This window comes from Rousettus aegyptiacus, unplaced genomic scaffold, assembly GCF_014176215.1.
Source record: "Rousettus aegyptiacus isolate mRouAeg1 unplaced genomic scaffold, mRouAeg1.p scaffold_m13_p_7, whole genome shotgun sequence".
In the NCBI taxonomy this organism is placed as follows: Eukaryota; Metazoa; Chordata; class Mammalia; order Chiroptera; family Pteropodidae; genus Rousettus; species Rousettus aegyptiacus.
Genome location: NW_023416310.1, coordinates 97,674,259 through 97,699,218, shown reverse-complemented (window position 1 = coordinate 97,699,218; position 24,960 = coordinate 97,674,259). Strand labels below are relative to the sequence as shown.

The window sequence follows — 24,960 nt, the reverse complement described above, 5'->3', positions numbered from 1 at the left end:
AGAGGAAAGATCAAACTCCAAGAATATGTAGTGTGCTCACAATTTCAATAGATAATGAAACGTAAACTGAGGGCGTAAGATCCATGAAGAGTAAAATCTATCATATAAGCAGGAGAAATCTATTAAATAAGAAGATTCTGCATACTCAACATTTTTGATATTGTTTTATTATATATGTAATTTACAAATGAAATGAATAGATCTTTAGTGTTCGGTTTCATGAGTTCTGCCAAATATATATGTATATGTATATATTTGTGTAACCTCTACACAAAACGAAATATATAGAATATCTCCATTATCCCAGAAAATCTCCTTAATCCCTTTCTTGACAAATGACCTCCTCAACAACAGCAACCACTTCAAATACAAAAAATTAGTTTTGTCTGTTTCTGGACTTCATATAAATGGAATTGTGTCTTTCTCCTTTTGCTTAACATTATTGTTTTGAGACTCATTCATGTTGTTGTATAGCAATAGTTCATCCTTTTGTTGTAGAATTCTACTGTATAAATATATCATAATTTATTATTCCATTCTTCTAATGGACATTTGGGCTGTCTCCACACTTGGGCTATATATGAATAACTGTTGTGTACAAGTCATTTTGGGACATATGTTTTAATTTTTCTTGAGTAAATACATAAGAGTAGAGTATGGTAGATGTAAGGTTAATTTTATAGGACGTTACCAAGCAGTTCTTCAAACTGGTTGTACCATTTTACACTCTCACCTACAATATGTGAGAGTTCCAATTGCTGTATTTCCTTGCTATCACTTATTGTTGTCAATGTCTTTTATTTAAGCCATTTCAGTCGGTGTGAAATGGTATCTCGTTATGACTTTAATTTACATTTCCCTGATGCCTAATACATTCCAAAGTATTTGAAATAACCCTTAAAGAATAAGTCACAGAGGAAATTAGACTATTTTAAACTGAATGAAAATGAAAACCAAACATAACAAATTGTGGGATGTAGCAAAAGCAGTGTTTTTACTGCTTTGTTAGAAAGTGCTTATATTAGAAAAAAGGAAAGTGTAAAATTGGTGATCCAAGCTCCTATTTAGAAAAAGAACAAATTATATTCAAAATAAGTAGAAGAAAATAATAAAAATAAGAACGGAAATCAGTAAAATAGAAAACAGATAAATGGGGAAAATACAAGGTCAAAATTTGTTTTTTTGGAGGATTAATAAAATTGATAAATCCCTAGCAAGATTTATCAAGAAAAAAATAGAGAAAACACAAATGACCAATATCAGGAATACAAAAAGGGATATCATTATAGATGCTACAGATGGTAAGAGGAAAAATATTAAGATATTATGAATAACTTTATTCTAATAAATTGGACAACTTAAATGAAATAGACAAATTCCTTTAAAAACTCAAATATCACAATGAACACAGGAAGAAAAAAGAAAAATCTGAACAGCCAAATTTATTAAAGAAATTGAACTTATTATCAAACTCTTTCTGCAAAGAAAACTCCAGGGACAGATGGCTTCACAGGTGAACTCTACCAAATATTTATCTAAGGAAGAAAAAAAATAACAATCATACACAAACCGTTTCAGAGCATAGAGGGGAAAACATTTTCCAATTTATTTTATGAGGCCAGAATAACCTTGATATGAAAACTAGATAAAGATATTACAAGAAAATTGATATCCTTCATGAACATATGCAAGATCTGATTACTCTTTGATGCAGCAATTCCATTTCTAGTTTATGCTAAAGAAATACTCTTAGAGTTATACAAAGATTAACTACATGATATCTACCATAGCAATATTTTTAATAGTAAAAATTGGAAACAACGTAAATGTGACCAGTGAAATAAATGTGGTATACTTATACAATAGAATATATAGCCATTCAAATATATATTGAAACAGAAAAATCCACTTTACATTATATATTTTAAAAGTAGATGCCAAAGATTTTAAGTGCTCTCACCACGCGTGTGCGCGCATGTGCACACACGTGCGCAAAGAGGAAATATATATATTAACGACAGTAGTAACCATTTCACTGTTTATGTATACTAAATCATCTAAATATATCTTTTACTTTTAAATATATACAATTTTTATTTTTAAATAAATGCATATTACCAAATAGTATTATGGCATAATGTTTTTTAAAGAAAAACGTGTTTTTATGTAAGGAAAAAAGGCTGGAAGGATATAAACCAAATGTCAAAAATGGTTAACTGTTAAATGACAGTATGGTTGACTTTTACTTCCTTCTTTTTGCTTATCTGTATTCCTTGCAACAAATATATATTGCTTTTCTAATACAAAAAAATGTTGAAGAAAAAAATTTAAAAATCTGACTAATGGGCATTTTTGTACCTCTTCCCTCACATTTATTAGGAGGAAATGATTTAGGGTTGTGGAATGCTCCTCTTCACCTCCAACCTCAACCATACCCATCCTGGATGACTGGATACAGTTTTTTTCTCCTTTGACTCAGTGAGTCCACAATGGCCCTGCCCTTTGGGCCCAACCTTCTCTACTCAGCAGATGAGGTAATACAAGTTTTGTCATTGCTCTACTGTGAGACTTTTGGCAAGGTCCTTATCTTAAGGGCTTCAGTTTCTCCTCTTTAAATTTAGTAATTAGAAGTAGTAGTTGATAGTTGATAGATGGTCACCAGGATGGGGTACATAGAGCATAGGGAATGCAGTTAGCATTAATGTAAAGGCTAGGTGGAGAGCCAGAGGAGAGAAAGAGCAATGAGGGGGATCATTTTATAAATTATATAAATGTCTAACCAAAGTACTGTATACTTGAAACTAATAAATTTTTTTTTAAATCAGTAATTCGAATTAATGATCTTCAAGGTCCCTCCAAGATAGATGAAGGAACACAGATTTAGAATCCGCAAACCTCCAGGTGCACTTGAAAATGTGGGCTCACCTCTCAGGAAAATATTCCTTACTAATCTCTGGTGTCTCCAGCCAGATGATAAGCACCTCCCAGTCCAGGCCTGGCCTTATAATCTCACTGGTCCTGATGTATGGCTCATCACAGAATAGTTGCTCAATGAATTAGCTTTTTGCCTCCACCTCCTTAAAAAGACTCCAGAACAGGTTTTCTAAGCTTGCTCCTCATGATCTAAACCACAAGGTTGAGTTTAACTATTGGAGCACACAGTGGGCACTTTTTTTTTTTCCCCCTTGAGGTACTTGGTAAAAGTGCTTGTTTGAAAAAATTCACCAAGCAGAGTCAAGTCTGGACACCTCTCCTACGGTCGCCAGTGGCTGAGAAATTTTTGAGTAGTCATCCAGTTGAGACATTGATTGGAAAAGCCATCTCAGGGCTGCTCGAGAAACCACATTCCCCTCACGTGCCCAGGCTGTTACCACGCGGCTTCGGGAAAAAGATTTGGCGAGTCTCAGCTTTGCCTCTGTGAAGCTGTGTGACCTTGGACAAGTCTCTTCCTCTTTCAGGACCTCCGTAGTGGTCCGCAATGCCTCCTCCCGAGTTGGTCTGTACTATGGGGACAGTCGAAACATTCGCCTTTAAACGTTTATTGACCTCTGATAACACGCGTGTGGGGGACCAGAAGCAAGGGACTCAAGGGTCACGGCACACGAGCATCCACAACCTATGCCACGGCTCTCTCGCGAGATAACCTCCCTGCGCTTCACGGAGTCAGCCTCTTGGCGGTCGTGGCAGCCACATCGCGGTAGACATTCACAGGGGCGGCCCGTATCCCTCCGCCGCTGGCGCGGCCCGGCCCTCCTTCCCCTAGCCCGCCAATCCCCGCGCCTCCCGACCTGCCCCTCGGCCTGGGCCCACCCCGCGCTCGGGCGGCCCCACCCCGGCGGCGCCGCTTGCTTGTCCGCCCGCGCGTCCCTCCGTCCACCTGCAGCAGGCAGTCCCTCCTGTGTCCGACCGAGAGGCGCTAGCCGAGCCCAAGGCCTGGGCGCTTGGTCCCCGGCGGAGGGATCCGCGGTGGCTGGGGAGGCGGCGCTGAGCTAAAGAGGAAGAGGCAGCTACCGCGGCAGCGGCGGCGGCGGCGGCGGCGGCGGCGGCGGCGGCTCGGACGGCAGAGCATAAAGGGGCCGCCGCCGGGTGATGCGGTGACCGCTGCGGCAAGCTCAGGAGCCGAGTGGGCCCCGGCCCCCTGTCCCGCTGGACCCGTGCTCCCGAACTCTCCATCTTCTTCGGTCGGCTCGCGATCACCGAGGCGGCCTCGCGCCCCATCGCCCCTTCCCCGTCCCTCCCCTGTCCCCGTCCCCGCCCGGGGGGCCGCCGCCACCCGTCTCCCACGATGGCTCTGAAGAGAATCCACAAGGTAAGCGGCCGGAGTTCGGCTGTGGGTTCGGGCCGCTTTGTGGGCCAGCAGAGCAGGCTGCGGCCTGCACTTCCCGCCGTCGCCTCCACCGGGCTCGCGGCCTCTTCCGACCCGGCTGCGGGAGATGGCCCTGCCGGGCGGCCTTCACACCCCACTCTCAGTGATGGCGCCGGAGGAGGCCCCGGACCACAGCCCGCGCTTAGGCCGGAGGTGCGCTCATCTACTCAGCGTTCCTCCCTAGCCTCTTTTACAGGCCCTGCGTGGATTGGATTTCCAGGGTCTCTCTCCGGCCTGGGACTTCTATGCTAGAGGGCCATTGTCCAGGCATGCCAGGAGGGGGGGCTGGGGCGTTGGGCGGCCCCTTCGACAGAGGTCGAAAGGGTTCCTCGCCCCATCTCTGACCGTTCTCCTCCCCTCCCCCACCTGCCCTGGCTCCCCTCCACATGCCAGAGCTTGGGGCCCATATCTCGGGCAGACGGAGGAACCCTTTTTGTCCGATACATAAGTGTTTCTGGCGTGCACTCACCTCTTGGTGGCCTCACACTTAAGTCCACTCTATTGGTCCAGAAACTGTTAGAGTAGGAAGTTTAGAAGGAAAAAAAAAGCCATGAGTCTTGGGGGGCGGGGAAAGTAGAGGGAGAGACGTTTTATTCCTTGAGATTGCCAAATGTAGTCAGAAACACTCAGTAGTTTAGCTGGAATGGATCTAATAGAAGAGCTGTTAAATTGGCATGGGTAAAGGTAGAAACCTGAATATTGAAAAACACTAGAGAAATTACACAAAGTTTACTTTTACAGCTTAAATTAGGTGGTATGTTCAGGGAGATCCTTTTAATTTAGAAGGGATTTTGATTTTTCCACTAGGAAGGACTTCTTTACTCTTTAAGATGAAGAGTTATTCTTTTAGTTATCTATACTGAGGTTTTCTTAATACCTTTCCTAGAATATAGTCTTGGCTTAAAATTTAGGGTCTCCACCCTAATATTGTAACTGCATAAATGCCTTTCACGAACATGTTTTGTTTTAGAAGTGGGGAAGTGCCACTGGTGATTTTTGTATGGTGTTTTACTTGGCTGTATTAAACCTCCAACTACTTAGAAGTAGAGGCTGGGATTATCTGTCTTGAAAAATGGAACAGAGATGCAAGGGGAAGAGAACCAATTTTCACCTTGCCTTAAACTCAGTGAAAATGTGAATTGGTGGACAGTTTAAACACCTCAGCTCAGCAGTTGGTCTTCATTTCTTTCTTGATCTAAGACCTTTAATGTGAAATTAATCCCAATGGTTACTGTAAATTAGGTTAGAACCTTACCAATTTCTTTTGACACTCTTGATTTCTAACCAATGAAAAAGGGCAGACTTTATTTAGACAGAGTAAATCTTGTAGTGAAATGATGCAGGTTATTTGTTAAACGAAGCTTGAACTTTAAGCAAAGATTTCCTAAAGAACCATTAAAGAGGCAGGAGCACACTGAGGAATGGTCATCAAGGTAAAACTATATATGCATTTTTAAGGCTTTTAGGAGTTTCTGGGTTCTTAAAGAGTGTAATTGGGAAGTTAACAATCTGAGATTATTCCTGTAGAAAATTGTGCTCTTATTTTAAACCTGAAGAAGAATGAGTGTAATGTGTATGATAACTTATACTCAACAAATGTAACCTTTAATTTCTACATTAATTGATATGGGTTACAGGAATTTTTTTCAGAGAGGGAAATAGTGCTCAAAACATGCATTTTAATCTAACATACTTACACCTAGTAATATGGTTTCTTAATACTACATATTCTCTAAATTTCCTCTAAAATGTGCCCTCATAAAAATTTTAATAAGGGAAATCAAGTTTAGATAATGATAATTTGAACTTTAAAAACTCAGTATGAACCTTTTTGCCCCCTCATTTATTACCTAGAGCCCTCCTCAAAATATGGCTTCACTTTGAGACTGCCCAGGATTAGAAAAATAAAATTTATTTTTGGTATACTAGTCAATAAGATTGAGAAACAAAAGTGAGATCATTTTTTCCCCCAAGCTTTCTGATTCCAATTTTAAGTTGAATGCAGACTTACCTAGGTATGGATATCACCAATCCTATCATATCCTCAGCCCTAGTAATATATCTACATTGGAATCCCCAAAATATTTACTTGGCTTATGTAATTGACCTTGGTCTTGAACCTTCCTAGTTATCATTCTCTGAAAAAAAAAAAAGTTCTACTTTAATTCCTTCTCAACCGTAGATATGAACTACTGCATCTAGGTTCTAATAAGATTTTGTTAAGAATAAATACATTTGACATGTGGCATCTTTAGGAACTGATTAATTTGTTTCTTTGACAAGGAAATAGTGTTCTGTCAATGTGACAATGCCATGTCTTTTTTGGAAAAAGCTTTTGATGGACTTTATTTTGATAAACACTTGAAAGTCTCCTGACCTATGCTTTAGCATAGTATACCAAAGAGGGTCATTATGAACATCCAATATAGTTCTTTGTAGGGATTGGGATCTTCTGGGATTGTTTGTATCTATATAGATTACCCGACCTGCCATGTTTTGAGGTTTCCTCTGATTTTATAGGTCTTCAGCTTTAATTTTGGTGCTTTGACTGTTTGCCTCTAGCAGCACCACCCCCGGCCCTTTTCCAGTTGGCTGCATCTCATCTGTTGTGGGCTGGGAAACCAGATCACGGCGCTTATTAAAATTATGTCTAAAATAAGATTCAGTAGGCTCTGAGTGAAGAGGGCTTCATGTGTTTTGTGAACTTTGTGGTCTCTGGCTGATCAGAGACCTTTTTAACTTGCTTCCTGTTTTCCTTTACTTTGGTTTTACAGGTGAAGGAGGCTTTTTGGTGCTCTTACAGTACCATAATATTGAAATACAGGGTTAATTTCTTTATTCTTGAGAACAGTTAAAGGCCGAATATCTTGATTCTTTGAGGAGTTGAAGACAGACCAAAGTTAGGATACTAAAAGCACTTTTCTTAATAGTAGTGCTTTATAACTCTAATGATATTCTGCTAGTTGTAGTTAACATTTGGCGTACATAGCTATAGTGCCAGGATCATCAGTTTATTTAGCCTATTTCTATATAAAGATTTTTGAAATTTTTTTTAAAAATTTATTTTCCAATTATAGTTGACATACAATATTTATGTTAGTTTCACGTGTACAACATAGTAATTAGACATTTATTTACCTTACAGAGTGGTCACCCTAATAAGTTTGGTATTCATCTGACACATAGTTATTGCAATATTATTGACTGTATTCTCTATGCTGTACTTTACATCTCTGTGACGTTATAACTGGCTATTTGTAATTTTTAATCCCTTTTACCTTTACACACATCCTATAACTGCTCTCCTATCTGGCGATGATCAGTTTGTTCTCTGTAACTATGATATTTTTATGGCTATCTTCTTTTAAGTCCCCTCGAGATAATAAATACAGTTCTTAGTGAAATAAATATTTCAAACTGATGATTATAAAGGCCAGTCAGGTAACCAAAGTGAGCAAAGAGAATGCGGGGGGAGGGTCCTAGAAATTGCTGTGCTATCAGAAGAGGGCAGCTGCTACCCAGCTCTCACCAAATGTTGCTGTTGCCAGGATCTGTGGGCTTAATGTTGCCAGGTCTTCTTTTCTTTTTTCTCTTCTCTTCTCTTCTCTTCTCTTCTCTTCTCTTCTCTTCTCTTCTCTCTTTTTTCTTTTCTCCTCTCCTCTTCTTTCTTTTTCAAAAAAAGGAAGCCGCAAATCCAGATTTTTGGCAATGAATTTAGGGTGAAAAACAGTTTTGGTAGGTTGGTAGGCACCAGTTTAATATGTGAATTAGAAATAACAAAAGATTAAGGTTCATTAAGTAAATCAGAGTGTAAGGATTAAATCACTTAAACCATATTTTCTATATTTAAAAGTTTCAAAGTATTGATTTATGTAGATGGGCAAGATTAGGGAGTTTTATGTAAACTTCTAATTAATGTATTTCCTGAAGTTTATATGGTTATGTGTGAGGTTGTAGGGAAGGCCAATTTAGTAGATGCACCTATCCCACAGTAGAAGTTTACATCTTATTCTTAACTTCATTGTGATGTGTTCATGTTATGAATCATTTTCCTCTAGACTGCATACTTTCAACATGTCTAAGATTGGGAAATTACCAAAGGGTGATTCTTAAGGCTATGGGAAAGGAGTTGTAACACTAACAAATTTACTAAATTTAAAAAAGATTACTTTATGATGCTATGCTAGAAGTGTGATACCGTACATTACATTATCAGAGGTAAAGATTGAGTGAATTCCAGTCAAAATGAGTAAACAAATTAACAAATAGTCCTGTGGTGTGCTGGGAACTTTAGTATAATGAATAATAGGCTGAAGATGGCTGTTTGGATTAGTTCTGTCTTGGAAAGCAGATATACCTACCTTCTTAATCCAAAAGATAAGCTTCTTGAAATCTCTGGAAAGTTTTTTTTTTTATTATTAGAAAAGGACGATTTGCTTTACAAAAGATTTGTTGAATTGAGAAACTTTCTTTGCCTCTACCAGGTTGCTTTTTACATGTAATTTAAACAGTCATCATTGAAGAATAACTATTAATAAATCTAGGTTTTCTTTAAAGTCTCCTGTATGTATTACTGTACTGTTGATTGACAAAGAGGAGGTGTTGACAAAGTCCAATTTTAGTTTAGAGAGAGATATTTTAGTTTAGAGAGAGAAAGAGCCGCTAAAATATCCTAGGCAGTTACAGGATTGGAATACCTGACTCATGCCTGATGCTGCCAGGAACCTCTGCAGCCTCATCCCAGAAATGCAGAAGCACTCACCTTTTTTTTCCTGTAGAAATAAAGTCTTGGTGGTGAGGTTTGTAGGCTAACCTTCAGAATCATAGTTAACAACATTGGGGAAAAAAGTGCTGTTTGTTCTTTTGTCTGTAGTTAGTTGAGATTTCAAATAATAGAACCATAAAATGTTAGCACTGCAACATATCTTGGAGCTACTTTCTGAAAAGGCTATGTGAGTTAGTAGGGCTAGATCAAGAACCTGGATTTCTTGCCTAGTTGTGTCCAGAGTCTTTCTGGCAGGCCATATACCCCTACCCTTATATGGCTATTGATATGTAAATCTAGAGGATGCAATTATTTTTTGTTAATACAATTGGATATTTAAAACTCTGTCCTGGAACCAGAAGATCTTTTCCTCAACATCTGTTGTTGGAAAGGTGTGTATAATTCCCTTAAAACTATGCATATTTTGCATGTTCTGTCCTCTATCTTTTATCAGAGTCCAATGGGTTTTTAATCTCTCCAAAACATTAGGAGTAACCCTCCTACCTCTTTAAACACTCTGTTTACTCTCAGTAGGTGATGCAATCACCTATTTTATAGAGAAAATAAAAATCTTATGTATGAATTCTTTAGATTTCCTTTTGAGGCCTTTCAAAACAAAAACAACAAAACCCCACAGCTACCATGTTTAGAGTACTCACTTTGTATCAGAATTACTGAATCTTCTGAACAACCCTATGAGAATTCTGTTCTCCCTGGTTAGATGAGAAAACAGAGACTTGGAGAAGTAAACAAACTTGCCTATGATTATGTGTTTATAGTAGGAAGAGCCAGGATTCAGATGCATGCCATCTTGACTATAGAGCCAGCCATTGCTCCAATTTGCCTTAGTCATCACTCTTCTTCCTCATGTCTCTGGAGAAGCTATACTTTTACCTTTGCCAGGCTCGCTTTTGCTTTCCATCTTATTTTTTCTTTCTGCCAGGCATTTGCTTTCCAGAAATTGTCTCTGCTCTCCTAGTTCCAGTCTGTTCTCTACTAATTTCCCTCAGCATCCAAAGTTATTTAGGATTGCCTTTCTAAACATTTTTTTAATCCCTCTCCCCCACTATAGCCAATACCTTCCCCTTCTCTTCCCCTCCCATTTCTGGCATTGCAGTGCCAAAATTCTTGAAAGAATAGTCTATTCATTCTTCTGGACTGTTTAGTGAGATCACTTATGATTACTTAATTGCCAAAATTCAGTGGATACCTTGGGTTTTAACTTTTGTAGCAATTAACATGGTTCGCAGCTGTTTCCCTTAGCTTGTGATAATCTACTGTCTCCATCCTCATATTAGAATACCTTTCATACTACTAATATTGTTGGATGCAAACAAGTTCATGAAATAATGCACACCTGGATTAGAATTAATAGCACCAATGATACCAGGTAAATGAATTAAAATATATAGCCAAAATATCGCAAGCATAGAATTGAGTAAATTACTTAAAAACAAATTATATTAAAATGGAACATCATTGTCATTTTGTTCTAAAATAATAAACACTAAGAATTGTGTTTTTCTTATGTAATAAAAGGGATCTTCAGGTGCTGCATTAAATGTATTACTGTATATTGTTTTTATTATAGTACAGTATGAAAATTGTTTGCAGACAGGTGCATTGTAGCAAAAGAAAGATAGCATACTGCAGATTTTCAATATTCGTGTAGTTAGGATAGTACCAGCATTGTTGTTTCATAGACAGATCAGCTTTGGCTCATGTTTGTTTCAAAATTATCTGACTTATTGGGCCTTAAGAATCAAAGGACTCTGATTTTTATTTAAAACTTCTGTATTCTAGCTATAAATCCATGGGGAATGGGTTAGTATAGTAGAAATATTTAATTAGCTTATTGTAAGCTTTGATTAAGTTCTCAAATGTATATTGAATTATAACAAGAAACAAGAGATAGTGGAGTTAAATAGACAATAATGCCTATGGTTAAGTGCTGTTTGTGTATCAGAACACAGTGGATATCATTTACTTTGCGATATGCAAGTTTCTTGAGGCAAATTATTGTTTTAAATCTGCAGAAATGTATTAAAAACATTAAAAATGGAGAAAATTTAGGACAAAAATATTGGTACCTTTTCTATAATATATATTAATATATCATTAGAAATATTACTGTAACTGAAACAGTTCTAAAGGATCCTTTTCAGAATCATTTTCTTTCAGCTTTGTGCTTTTCCTTTTACAGAGAATGTCTTCTCATCCTATCCCCTTCTCCTTCTGAATCCTTTATTCATCCTTGGAGACCCAACAGAAATGCCTTCTCTGTCAAGTATGCCTCAGGCATGCAAGCAGTAGGGTTCCATTATAGAACTTTTCTTAGTATGTGAACATGATTGATTATTCCCCTTCTAGACTGAGCTCTCTTGGCCGAAGTCCCTGTCATGTTGGTTATAGTCTCTGTCGTGTTGCTTATAGTCCCTGAGTGCCTGACACTTAGTGGGCATTCATTTTTGGCCAACATTCAGGAAATGCCAACAGCAAGTGGTGTGGTGGGAAAAAATAGTAGGATTTTGGAGCATCATCCTTACTGAGTCATGTTCTAATCCTGTGGCCTTAGACGAGTCACTTCACTGATTTTCTTTAGCCTCAGCTCCCTTGTCTATAAAATGGAGATGGTGTTACATAACCTGCAAATCTGTGGGGGATGAGTAGAAAGAAAATATGGACTACATCAAAGGTAGTTTTTAATATTATCACTGTGGCTTAACCGCCCAGTAATGTTGACCCATGGGATTGGTAGAATCTTAAAATCTTAAGTGTCAGTGTTAAGTGGCTTTAACATTTTACTTCATTGTTGCCCCAACTGAAAAGAAAAAACAAACAAAAAAAAACGATGTCATAAAAGTAATGCTTTATAATATTTCTAAGTAGAAAAAGGGACTGAATTCCAATTTTTTTCTTCAGTCAGCTTCAAAATATTGTCAAATAAATGTGTCCTAATACATGTGATGTTTTTGTTGGTCTAGAAGTAAAAACAATTCTTTTAAACATTATCTTGCAATAGAGGTATCTGCTGCTGTCATTTGAGTGCTTCCCCTACCACATGTAGAGTATTATGCCAGTCTAAGTGATAGCATTCCTTTGCCAACTTCTTAAGGGCTTATATCAGATGACATTTTTTAAATCAGAGTTGTTTTACAGAAGCCACAGTTTAGAACTAGAGTCCTTAAAATAATAGCATACTAATGGGAGTGATTGATTTTCTTTAGATTAAATGTCCTTTTATTTATACCATCTTTATTAGTTTCTTAAGGCTACTGTAATAAGTTACTAAAAACTGAATGGTTTAAAACAACAGAAATTTATTCTCTCACAGTTTGGGAGGCCAGAAGTCCAAAATCAGTGTATCGGTAGGGCCACACTCCCTTTGGAACCTTTGTGGGAGAATCCTTCCTTTCCTCTTCCAGCTTCTGGTGGCTGTTAGCATTCCTTGGATTCTTTGGTTTGTGGCCACATCACTCCCATTTGTGCCTTCATCTTCTACCTTCTCTTCTGTGTGTGTCTTCTCCTCTTTTGTCTCTTATAAGGACAATTGATATTAAATTCACAGCCCACACGGTTAATCCAGGATGGTCTTATCAAGACCTTTAATTTAATTACATCTACAAAGACCCTTTTTCTAAATAAGGTAACATTCACAGGTTCCAGGAATTAAGGTGTACCATATATCTTTTTGGGGACCATTCAGTCCAATATACCATCTAATCACCAAATTCTAGTAAAGTGACTGTTGTAATTGCCTTTGGGCTTTTCTGTTTTTGTCTTTTTTAAACTTTCTAAAATTTTGAAACAGTCTCAACCCTACAGAAAAGTTGCAAATACAATACTTAGAACATTTTTTCTTTAACCATTCAAAGTTTGTCAGCATGATGCCTCATCAACCACAAGTACTTTAATGTGTATTTCTTAAAAACAAGGACATTCTGCTATGTAAGCATAATATAACCACATAATCACAATACAACCATCAAAATTAGTAAATTTCCATTGAGATCATACTACAATCTAATCTTCAGACTCCATTCAAGTTTCGTCAGTTGTTCCAATAATGTCTTTATAGGAAAAGATCCAGTCCAGAGTTAACTTGCATTTAGTTATCTATGTTTAGTCTTTTTCAGTTCCTTAGTCTTTCTTTGGTTTTATGTCCTCGATCGACACTTAAAGATCATAGTCCAGTTATTTTGCAGAACGTCCTTCAGCTTGGGTTTGTCTTATGTTTTTTAACGATCAGATTTAAGCCATATATCTTTGACAGAAATGTCATAGTAGCAGTGCTGTGTTCCCCCCTTTGCATCTATCAAGTGGTATGTGATTTTGGTTAGATTCTTTTCATTACATCCTGTCAGGTGGTAAGCAGTTTCACTTGGACCCATTACCGAGAATTTTCACTTATATCATTTCACTACGGTGATGTCTACCAGGGTTCCCTACTATAGAGTTATTCTTTTTCCTTTTATAATAAGTAATTCATTGGGAGACACTTTGAGAAAATATATTTATCCTGTTTATGTTATTTATCTATTGCCGCATAGAAAAATACCCCAAAATTTAGCTGCTTAAAACACCTTATCACATAACTTCTGAATATCAGGAATCTGAGAATGGCTTATAGCAGAGGTGGTTCTGGCTCATAGTCTCTTTTGAGGTTGCTGCCTGGGGCTGCAGTTCTCTAAAGGCTATAGGATCCTCATCCAAGCTCACTTTCATGGTTGTTGGCAGTTCCTTGGGGGGTTGTTAGACGAAGGGACTCATTCCCCCAACCCCACCCACCCACAGTGGGTCTCCAAAGGACTGCCTACGTATGCTTAAGACACAGCAACTGGCTTCCCTCAGAGTAATCCGAGACAATAGAGCAACCAAATGAAAGCCCATGGTACCTTTTATAACCTCATCTCAGAAGTGACACACCAAGACTTCTGCCATATTCTTTTGGGCTCACAGACCATCCCTAGTACAGTGTGGGAGCGAGGACTACACAAGGGTGTGAATACCAGGAGTCTAAGCTCATTAGGAACTATATTGGAGCCTGGGTACCACACTGGTTCTTAAAAATTTTTTAATTCCTTTTTAAATTTATATTTGTATGGACTCACGATTTCCTGTTACCATTTATTTTAATGCTCTCATTGTCTCAGACTTGCTTTTTTTCTCACCATCATTCTTTGAACGCTTCTTTATGTTCTGGCACAGCAAGATGTTTCTGGCTTTTCTTCTACTTCTGCTTTAGCCCTGTAATCATCTATTTTCCAAGGATCCCAAGTTCTTTTTAGTGGAGAATGGTATATAGAAACCAATATCTGGATGCTAGGTGTATTCACTGCTCTTGGAATCTCATTGTCTCCAAGCTTTCTCAGTGCAATGAGTGGATATAACTATGGCATATATGTATGTATCTATGCACATACCTACACACATTTCCATGTATATTTACTTCTTTCTCTAAATTGCAAAAACCATTAGAGAGACTGGTCTCTCTAATTCCAGTCTAGTACCATAGGGTTCACCCTATATCTCTTCCTTTCAGTATTGGTATTCCATTTCTGACAGTGAAAATCCTTGCTTCTGTTATTATTAATATATTTTCTCTTTTGATCAGTTCTTCTGTATATAATCAACCTCCCATATCTGTGGCTCTCCTGCATAAATACCATTCTTGCTCCCCACCTCTCCTAGGGATCCCCTTCTTAACTGTCTTAACTTGGACATCCTGAACTGGGTCATGCCCTCCCTCTGTGGACGTCCTCACCATTTCTAAAAAACAAAGTAAAATAAAGGACTTACTTGACACAAATAATTAGAAAAAAACTATTTAAAGCAATAGTGCTAGTCATTGTAGAATATTACTTAAAGCAGGTAGAAATTCAACCCAATGATCATGACCACATAGTACTTTTCTAAGTTAGGGAATATGGCATTTGCTATAGCCCATTCTTGGAGAAAACCAAGACCATAATTTTAGTTTAGTGTTACTCTGAGACAATTTTAGTAACTAGTAACTTATGTAAACTAGTCTCCATCCCTAAAAATAGCTGGAGTTTCGAAATTTATCTTTTATTATTACCTATGTTATATATAAAAAAAGTTTTAGGCACTGATATGGCTAACACCTATGTACTTACTGCTTAGCTTAAGATTCAAACCTACCTAATTTAGCTTTTAGTGTTAAAGTTTAGTAGGAACGATGGCCTTTTTTGATTACTAATGAGTTTGGTGTCTTTGCATATTTAGAAATATTCATGTTTTGATAAGGATTATATTGTTGTGGGTGATGTGGAATTGCTTGTATAACCTCCCTTATTTCATGTATTGCATCAAAGCAATAATATATTTTCACCGAGTTTAGTAATAGGCCAGATTCCTGTCTTTCAGAAGGTTACTTGGCTCTTTAATTATTGTGCTTCACGTTTGTTGACTAGAGATAATAAAATTTACTTTGAAATTATTGAGCTTACCAGTATATCATACATGTTTGTGAGTTCTTTTTAAAATTGTGAATTGCCATGATAAGACAGATTAAATTGGTTTAAGACAAAAGTTTGAATAAACCTTTTATTTTCATCACTATAGGACAAACTTCTAATAAATAAAATCTGTTTTAACTTATAGTGACAATCCCAAAGCATGCTTATGCAGTACTTATTTTTTTCAGTAATATATGTCTTATTTTAGTTCTGTTGTTGATTCTAGTTTGATGCGGAAATTAAATTATCTGAGGTCACATGCAACATTGATAAAAGGTTAAGAAAATTTTTCAGGCTAAGGAACAGCTTGAAGCTAACAGCGTTTATTGGCTTTTGGAAAGGAGCTAGCTATCAGTTTCCTAGGCAGGACCATGAAGGTGATTTGGTCTCTAACCTTAGAGCCTGAGATAGGACCACCAGTATAGTGCTCTTTTTACTTCTGTAGTCGGTATTTTCATAGTCTTCTAGCTTCCGGTAGTGCTGTTCAGTCCCAAACCACTCTGATTCCTGATCTTACATATGTGACTAGTTTCATTTCTGGAAATTTGTAGGTATTCTTTATTGTAAAATTTCATGATGTAGTAGTATAGGTCTATTTTCATTTATTTTGCTCAACATTCAGTTTGTCCTTTTGAGCCAGAAATTCATGTTCTGAAGTTGTGAGAAATTTCCTTGAATCACTTTTTTCCCATGGTTTCATAAACTTAATTTTCTCTGTTCTCCTTTTTTTAAAACTATTATTGAATGTTGCACTTCCTAGACTGGTCTTCCCCACCCTACTCCCACCCCAATCTGTATGAAATTGCCTAGTCTGACCATTTCATATAAATGGAATTACGTAACATGTAACCATTTATGTCTGACTTCTTTTGTCTAATAAGGTTCAGCCAAGTTGTTATATGTATCTGCACTTAATTCCTTGTTATGGCTGAATAATATTCCATCGTATGGTTATACAACATTTCCTTTTTCCATTCATCACTTGATGGGCATTTGGGTTGTTTCCCCCTTTTTTAACTATTTAAATAATACGTCTATGGACATTTATTTTAAAAATTTTGTTTTATCGTATGTTTTCATTCCTCTTGGATATATATATCTAAGAGTGCAAATGCTGGGACATGTGGTAACTCTTAATTTTAACCTTTTGAAGACCCACCAGACTTCCAGACCAGCTGTCCTATTTTACATTCCCACCAGCAATGTATGAGGGTTCCAGTTTCTTCCCCTTCTCACTAGTGCTCGTTACTTTATTATTTTGATACAGCTTTCCTAGTAGGTGTTAAGTGTTATATCATCGTGGTTATGATTTGCATTTCTCTGAAGACTAAATGATGTTGAGCATCTCTTCATATGCTCATTGACCATCTTTATATCCTCTGTGGAGAACTGTTACATTTAGATATTTGATTTTATTTAGATCTATCCCCCCCCCATTTTTAAAATTGTTGTAAAACACATCTTAACCATTTTTAAATATACAGTTCAGTGGTATTAAGTACATTCATATTGTTTTGCAACCATTACCACCATCTATCTCTGGAACTCTTTTCCTCTTTCAAAACTGAAACTCTTTACCTGTTAAACAATTAATTTCCCATCCTCTCTTTCCTCAGTCCTCAGGAATGACCATTCTACTTTCTGTCTCTGATTTTGACTAGGTTTCTCATATAAGTGTAATCATACAGTATGTATCTTTTTGTGACTGACTTATTTCACTTAGCTCAGTGTCCTCAAGTTTCATCCATGTCGTGAGAATTTCCTTTTTAAAGCTAATAGTATTCCATTGTATGTATATATCACACTTTGCCTATCCATTCATCTGCTGATGACACTTGGGTTGTTTACACTTTCAGTTATTCTGAATAATGCTGCTATGAACATGAATGTGTAAATTCTCTTTGAGACCCTGCTTTCAGTTATTTTGGATATAGACCTAGAAGTTGAATTACCAGATCATGTGGTAATCGTATTCTTAGTTTTTTGAGAAATTGCCGTACTGTGGCTATACCATTTTACATGCCCACCAGCAGTGGCTGTACCATTTTACATGCCCACCAACAGAGCACACAAGGGTTCCAGGTTCTCCACATCCTCACCAATCCTTGTTATTTTCTGTTCTTGTTTTTTGTTTAGGGTTTTGTTTTGTTTTTATAGTAGTCATCTTGATGGGTGTGAGATGGTGGGCTTTGATCCATTTTAAGTTTATTTTTGTATATGGTGGTGTAGGGGTCTAAGTTCATCTTTTGCATATGAATATCCAGTTATCATAGCAGCATTTATATTGAAAAGACTTCTTTCTCTCCATTGAATTGTTTGGCAGCTGTGTCAAAAAACAATTGGCCGTAGATGTATGGGTTTATTTCCAGACACTCAGTTCTATTCTCTTGACCTATATGTCTGTCCTTATACCAATATCATACTGTCTTGAATACTATAGCTTTGTTTTAAGTTTTAAAATCAGGAAGTGTGAGTCTTCCAGTTTTGTTTGTTCTTTTCCAGAATTGTGGCTGTTAGGGTCCCTTGCATTCTCATATGAATTTCAGGATCAACTTGTCATTTCTGTAAAAAAAAGAAGAAGAATGGGGGGGGCGGTGGAGTTTTGCTGGAGATTGCATGGAATCTGTAGATCAGTTTGGACTGCGTTTCAACTAGTCCTACCTTTATTTTCACATTTGTCTTTTATCTACTTTCTGGAAGACTTTCTCATTCTCAGAATGTTTGTTTTAGGGATTTTGCTCTTCATAAAAGCAATAGCTTCTTTTACTTTAAGGATATTTATGATAGTTTTTCTTTTGTTGATGTTTTCTTTTCCCTGCATGATCTTTGTTTTCTTCTACTTTTTTTTCCTCCACATTATTTTGGTTTTTCATGTTGAAAACGAAATCTTATGACTGATTCCTTCATTGTCAGTTGTCTGTCTTTGTAAATTTAAGAGCAGAGCACTCACTAAAAGCTGGTTAAAAGGTCTGGGTATATGGGGTAAGGTTTGGTAACTGCGGAATTCAATTTATGGCTTGCTAGCCAGACTGTTTCTCCTCATGAACCACTGATGTCAGTGAATCGTATTGCTCTTCATCTTGTGCTGGTCAGATTTTCCTGAGGATCTTCTAATTTCCTGCTTGGAAAATACAGGCCAGGCTTCCAGTGTTCTTAGAACCACTGAGAAGAAAGTGTGTCTGTAAATGTTTCCTTAATCTTCCTGTTTTCCATACATCATTCATTGCCCTTGACTGTGCTTGGTGTCTCTCAGTCCTAAGACCTTCTGTTTTATCATTTTCAGAGAACAAACCTCTGGCTTAGAGCTTGGGTCGGGAAGGCATTCATTGGAGGAGTCCAGATCATGGCAGTGACCTAGATATCACTTTATTACTTTTAATTTTTAAAGTTTTATTTTTATCATTTTAAAGATTTTTATCCATAAATAACATACAGTATTATTTTGGATGTTGTCAAATTTTATATAGATGTTATGGAAATTACAGATGCTCCTCAACTTAAAATGGGGTAACATCCCAAGAAAACCAATGTAAGTCAAACAAAAATGCATGTAATAAATATGTAACCTACTGAACATCAGAGCTTAGCCTAGCCAACCTTAAATGTTCTCATAGCATTATATTCGCCTACAGTTGAGCAGTTATCTGGAGTCTCATCTCAAGTAATTGCCTTCCTCTTCTTACCAGAAACAGGAGACACAGCTGGGCATTTTGTAGAAATGATGGGATGTGAAAAACTCAGACACAGTATCTAGAAAATGCTGGCAACACAGTACACTGTAGAGTATCGGTTGTTTACCCTCATGATCATGTGGCTGACTGGTAACTATGGCTCACTACCTCTGCCCAGCTCATCACGAGAGTATCATACCACGTGGTGCTAGCCCAAGAAAAGCTCAAAATTCAAAGTATAGTTTCAAAAGAATGCATATCACTTTCCCACCATTGTAAAGTCAAAAAACAATGTCTAACCATTGTAAGTTAGGGACCGTCTATATACATTTTAAATATCATGCATTTTCAATAAATACAAATATACCAGTAATATACTTAAAAAATTTATTCCCCTATGATAGGCATTTGTTTCCAAGTTTTTGCTATTACAGACACTGAAGCTTCAATAGTCCCATATGTGTCTCTTGGTGCACATAGGTGAATATTTTTCTCTTTACAGTCAGTAGAATTGTTTGATTCTAGAGTGTAAGCCTTTTCATTTTTGTGAGATATTGCCAATTTGTTTTTCAAAGATTTTAGACAATTACAGGATATGAGAGTTTGTAATTAACTTTTCTCTTTTAAATTTTCCTCATGAATATAATCCACTGTAGAAAAATACACAAAACATATTTCTAATAAACTTCCAATGAAAATTTCAAACATACAAACATTGAGCATGCTATAACAAATTTCCAAATTGCCGCCATCACCCATCATTTCTTGTTAATTTTTGATTACCTCTTTCACCCTCCCTAGATTATTTTGAAACCAGCCCCAAATAACATATCATTTTATCTGTAAATAATTTAGAAGCTATTACTGAGTGATCAGGTAGTGGTTCTTAACTGAGAGCAATTTGGCCACCAGGTGACATTTAGCATCGTTTGTAGACATTTTTAGTTTTCTCAACTGGGAAGCTACTGGGTGCTACTGGCATCTAGTAGCTAGAGGCCAGGGAGTTGCTTAACATCCTACCATCCATAAAAGAGCTCCAAACAACAAAGAATTATCTGGCCCATAATATCAATATTGCCCACATTAAGAACCCATGAGATAAGGACTCTTAAAAAAAAAAATCACACACACAATACAATGATCACATCTAAAAATGTGAACAGCAGTTTCCCGCTATCAAATGTCCAATCAGTTAAAATTTTTTCTCTTTCAGATTAGTTTTTTCAATATTTAATTTGTTTGAATTAATATATAAATAAAATCAACTAATTGCATTTGGTCGATGTCTTTTAAGTCTATTAATATATAGTTCTTTTTTCTTATAGTTTCTTTTTGTTGTTGTTCAATGAAACAAGTCCCTTAACCTGTATATTGTCCCACATTCTGTACATACTACTTGTTCTAATTTCATCTTTTTAAACAGACTTAGAAGCCTCCCTCCTCTGTTTTTAGCCCTGCTTCCAGGAATTGCTTGCCCAATCAACTTCTGAGCCTTTGTAAATTTAGTTCCTTCTTGAATTTTCCCCATGAATTAGGATTCACCTTCTTGTGACTGCTAAGTCACTATCACTCAACAGTCTGTTTTATAGCTTCCAAAGTTTTGTTGCTTCCAGTCTCTCCCATTCTTTGTGCTTGTGGATGTAAGCCTTTCAAACAAACAAACACAAAACCTGTTTACTCTTAGTGATTTTGAAAGAATAAAATTTACGTATTTAATCTGCTGCTTTATTTGGAAGTCCAAGATACTTTCAGTGGTTCTTCCTTTGTATATTTCTAAACGTGTAGTTTTATGCCAAAATTTATACTTACAGGAATTGTAACTCTAAAGAGCAGGTATTTCAAAAGTTGTAAAATACAGAACCCTTGTGGATCTAATTACCTTTATGTAGCTGATAAAAGTATTGGATATTTACATATTTTAAAAGTAGTTCATGATTTTCTCCTAAATCAATATGTAACATTTTAAAATGGCTATCTTCTAAATTTAGCTAAGGTGACTAGCTTATTTACCTCATTTGAGGTTTTAGGTAAATATTTATACCTGCTAGTATTAAACATATTGTTTGGTATTATAAAGGATCCTGGACAATTATTAGGGTGTTCAATCTGAAGGGACATAGATCACTTGAAATAAACTACTTTTTTTATGACTTTCCCCTCTTAACAGTATTTTAAAATGTTAAAAAATATTTCTCTTGAGCTAATAGCTTTCAGTAGCAGGGTAGTTTTTTTTTTGTTTGTCTTAGTATTTAGGAAAATTAGAAATTTGTTGCTGTTTTTTTCTGAGAAACTACTATGGTGATAATTGTTGGAAGGACCTGTTATTCAGAATCTTATTCTCTTTAGAGACCTGTAGGGGTATTTATTAGTTAGCTTTGTTATATAACAAATGACTCCAAAATTTAGTGCCTTAAAACAACAGTGATTTATTATTAGAATTCTGCGGATCGATTAGGCAGTTTTGCTTCATGTGTTATCAGCCAGGGTCATTCCTGGGGCTGTATTCAGCTAGCATCAGGATTAGGAGGTCCAAGACTTCTTCCACATGTCTAGGACCTTGATGCTGATAATTGACTGGAATGTGAACCCCCTCTCTCCAAATGGCCTTTTCTGCTAGATAGCTTGGACCTCCTATGTGGTGGCTCAGAACTCTGAGAGAGCAAAACAAGAAAAGCTGTGCTTCTAACTGACAGTGTCATATTTGCGTCATTCTTTTGGTCACGCAAGATACAAAGCTAGCCTGGATTCAAGGGAAGGGAAATAGACTACTTCTTGATAAGGGGAATAGTACGTTCTTAGAGGAAATGGAGAGATGTTGGCAGCTATCTTTGGAGATGATTTATTGCAAGGGAAAATTGTTGTGAAAATTATCTTAACATAGTATTTATTTCTTAGATAAGGTCACTTGTAAATTTAATTTTATAGTATAATTTTGCTTTGGGTTCTTTAAAAATAATTCCAATAGTTTAGGAATATTAAATTAACATTTTTTTTCCAAAATGTTAATTTCCAAAAAAAAAAAAGTTTTTTGAAAATTTGGCCAGTCAGTAGGAGGAGGGAAGAGAGGAGGAGTAGAGGGGAAGGGAAAGTCTTGTTGGATAGGAAACCCAAAAATGTGATTATTTTGAGAAGCATAGCCGTTTACTTGGGGCTTGGTCTTTTCCAGTCAGAATAACGTATTACTAAGTTGCTTTGTTTATTTTTTCCAGCTTTATTGAGATATAATCGACATAACATTGTGTTAGTTTAAGGTGTACAGTGTTGATTTGATAGACTTACATATTGCAAAATGATTACTACCTGTGGTGTTAGTTAATACCTCCATCACAGCACATATAGTATTAGCTAATACCTCGATTATGGTACGTAATTACCCTTTTTTGTGTGTGGTGAGAACATTTAAGATCTATTCTCTTAATAATTTTCAAGTACATAATACAATATTATTAGTTATAATCATGCTGTGCATTGGATTCCCAGAACTTACTTACGCTATCACTGGTCTTTGACCAGAATCTCCCCCATTTTCCTCATGCCCCCCTTAAGTTGCTTTGTTTATTAGTCTAGTGCTGGGAGACTAAGGAAAAGGAATAAAAAAGATAAAAAATATTAGGATATAAGTGTTCTAAAGAGGCATATATTACTGGTATTAAACTTTTGTAGCATTAATATGTAATCACTAGGTTCTTTTGAATTTTTACTTTTGTATTCTCTACATTTTTCCTGTAAAACTTTAAAAGCCTGAAGACAAGGGAGGTGGCTCTCTTCCTCCTTTTCTGTCTGTTCTGGAAAGTGTTAGATAAAATTGAGTTACAGGAAGAATTTCTTATTTCCAGCTTCATTCCTACTAAGATTCTCACCATTGTCTTGACAGCACACATGTATTAAGAAACGAGGCTGACTGGGCTGTGCTGTGGTTTTTTTTTTTTTTTTTTTTTTTGTATTCAATGCATAATGTTTTCATACCAAAGAAGTACTTCTCTGCTTGCCACTTCCTCTTTGTTCATCTCAAAAGTGCTCTCAGAATTCTCAAGTAGCACCACCATAATGATTATATGAGTTAAGCATTCCCTGTAAGTTAATCGGTGGGGTCTACTATATTAAAAACTGCTTACAAGTGCTATGCTTTGTTCTTAACATCAAGAAGTATAATAAAATGTTTTTGGAAAAGATAATAGTCCGTGGTACCAAACCATTTCCCAGCTTAACTATGGACATGAATTTTCTGTCTAATCCTCTCTTAACCCTTGCTGCAGATAAAATGGAAATGCTAGAAACACAGAAACTTTATTTTTCTTATTGTCCTGGTACTGTAATATTCACCCCCAAGGCAGTGGTAAATGCTTCTATTTACTATGCATAAGATAATTGATTGGAAGGCATCTCAAGTGATTTATTTTTTAATTTTTAAAAAAATTTTTTAGGGCGGACAACCCTTGATTGACCTCAGAGATTGCAAGGACCTTGTCATTTTACAATCCTTTATTTTTTATGCCTACAGCACCTGGTCTTCCTTGGTGGTCTCCCATTCAAGTACTAACAAGGCCCTACCCTGCTTAGCTTCCAAGATCAGACGAGATGGAGCTTGTTCAGAGTGGCATGGCTTTAGACCCAAGTGATTTCAATGTGGACAAAGAGCTCCAATCTCTAATCTTATGTAAAATGTAATTTTGAAGACGTTTTTTCAGATATACCAATCTACACTTCTATTACTGTCTGGTGCCTAGTTTTAGAGGTTAGACTGTTCCTGGAAGACATGGAAATCATTTGTAAAGTCATTCACTTGGTGTTTTGAATAATTTTTCTAAAATATAATCCCAGACTTGAACTTGGTTCATTAAAAAATTTTTTTTGATTTTATCTTTTGGGCATTGATTCATCACATGAGACAGCTTTATGAATATGCAGCCAGTCTTCTAGCATAGTAAAATTTTTAATGGCTTACTTGACTGTTGGTTACCTACCTATCTTACATCGTAGAGATTGTCAGTCTATAGGATGACTGATGTAACTGGGCAGATTCATCATTTTGAACTCCCTAGGTTAGTGTTAGAGAACTTGAAGAGTGAAGAGTAAAGTCCATGAAAAGTATTACTTTTAAGTTTCAAGGATTTACAGTTCTAGGTTAACAGTTTTTCTATATTTCAAAACATCAGAGTACCAAAACTTAACCATATGGTACTTACTAAAAATATTATGTGTGGTTTTTGAAGGGGTGAGGGTATAGTTTTGCAAGGTATAATGGAAAATAGGATGTATATTTTACCTTTTTTGAGATCCCTATTGTCTTCTCACTTTAAATAGCACAGAAGCACAACAAGGTAATGACATTAACATTATTTCCCCATTTTCTCAAGCTTGGGACTTTGGTACATGGTGATTAGTGGTGTTATAGAGGAGTGTGGTATGACTTTTGACAAAATGAGTTCTTTGGGTTTCTAGTTTGCTATATACAGTTGACTCTTGAACAACATGGGTTTGAACTGTGTGGGTTCATTTATATGGATTTTTTTCAATAAACATATAGTACTGTAAATGTATTTTCCTTATGATTTTCTTAATTTTTTTCCTCTAGCTTTATTGTAAGAATAAAATATAGAATACATATAACAAAATATATGGTTTTTTTACTATGGTGACACTGGTTAACAAAATCCAGTAAGTTTCAAGTGCACAATT

At 36.5% G+C, this 24,960-nt stretch overlaps 1 protein-coding gene, 1 long non-coding RNA gene and 1 pseudogene across 2 annotated transcripts in view; 1 reads left to right on the top strand and 2 right to left on the bottom strand.

The window, feature by feature from the left end:
- Positions 1-1,424: 1,424 nt before the first annotated feature.
- On the bottom strand, positions 1,425-3,725 carry LOC118605569. Its single transcript, XR_004952208.1, has 2 exons — positions 2,926-3,725; positions 1,425-1,535 (listed from the first exon to the last, which is right to left on the bottom strand). It is a non-coding gene; the product is annotated as an uncharacterized LOC118605569 (long non-coding RNA).
- Positions 3,653-24,960, top strand: part of UBE2D2 (ubiquitin conjugating enzyme E2 D2) — a 39,734-nt gene continuing 18,426 nt past the window's right edge. The window contains exon 1 of the mRNA XM_016166376.2: positions 3,653-4,309. Within this exon, the coding sequence (XP_016021862.1) occupies positions 4,286-4,309 (24 nt within the window). The 5' untranslated portion in view covers positions 3,653-4,285. The remainder of the gene's footprint in view (positions 4,310-24,960) is intronic.
- Positions 23,774-23,892, bottom strand: LOC118606267 (annotated as a pseudogene).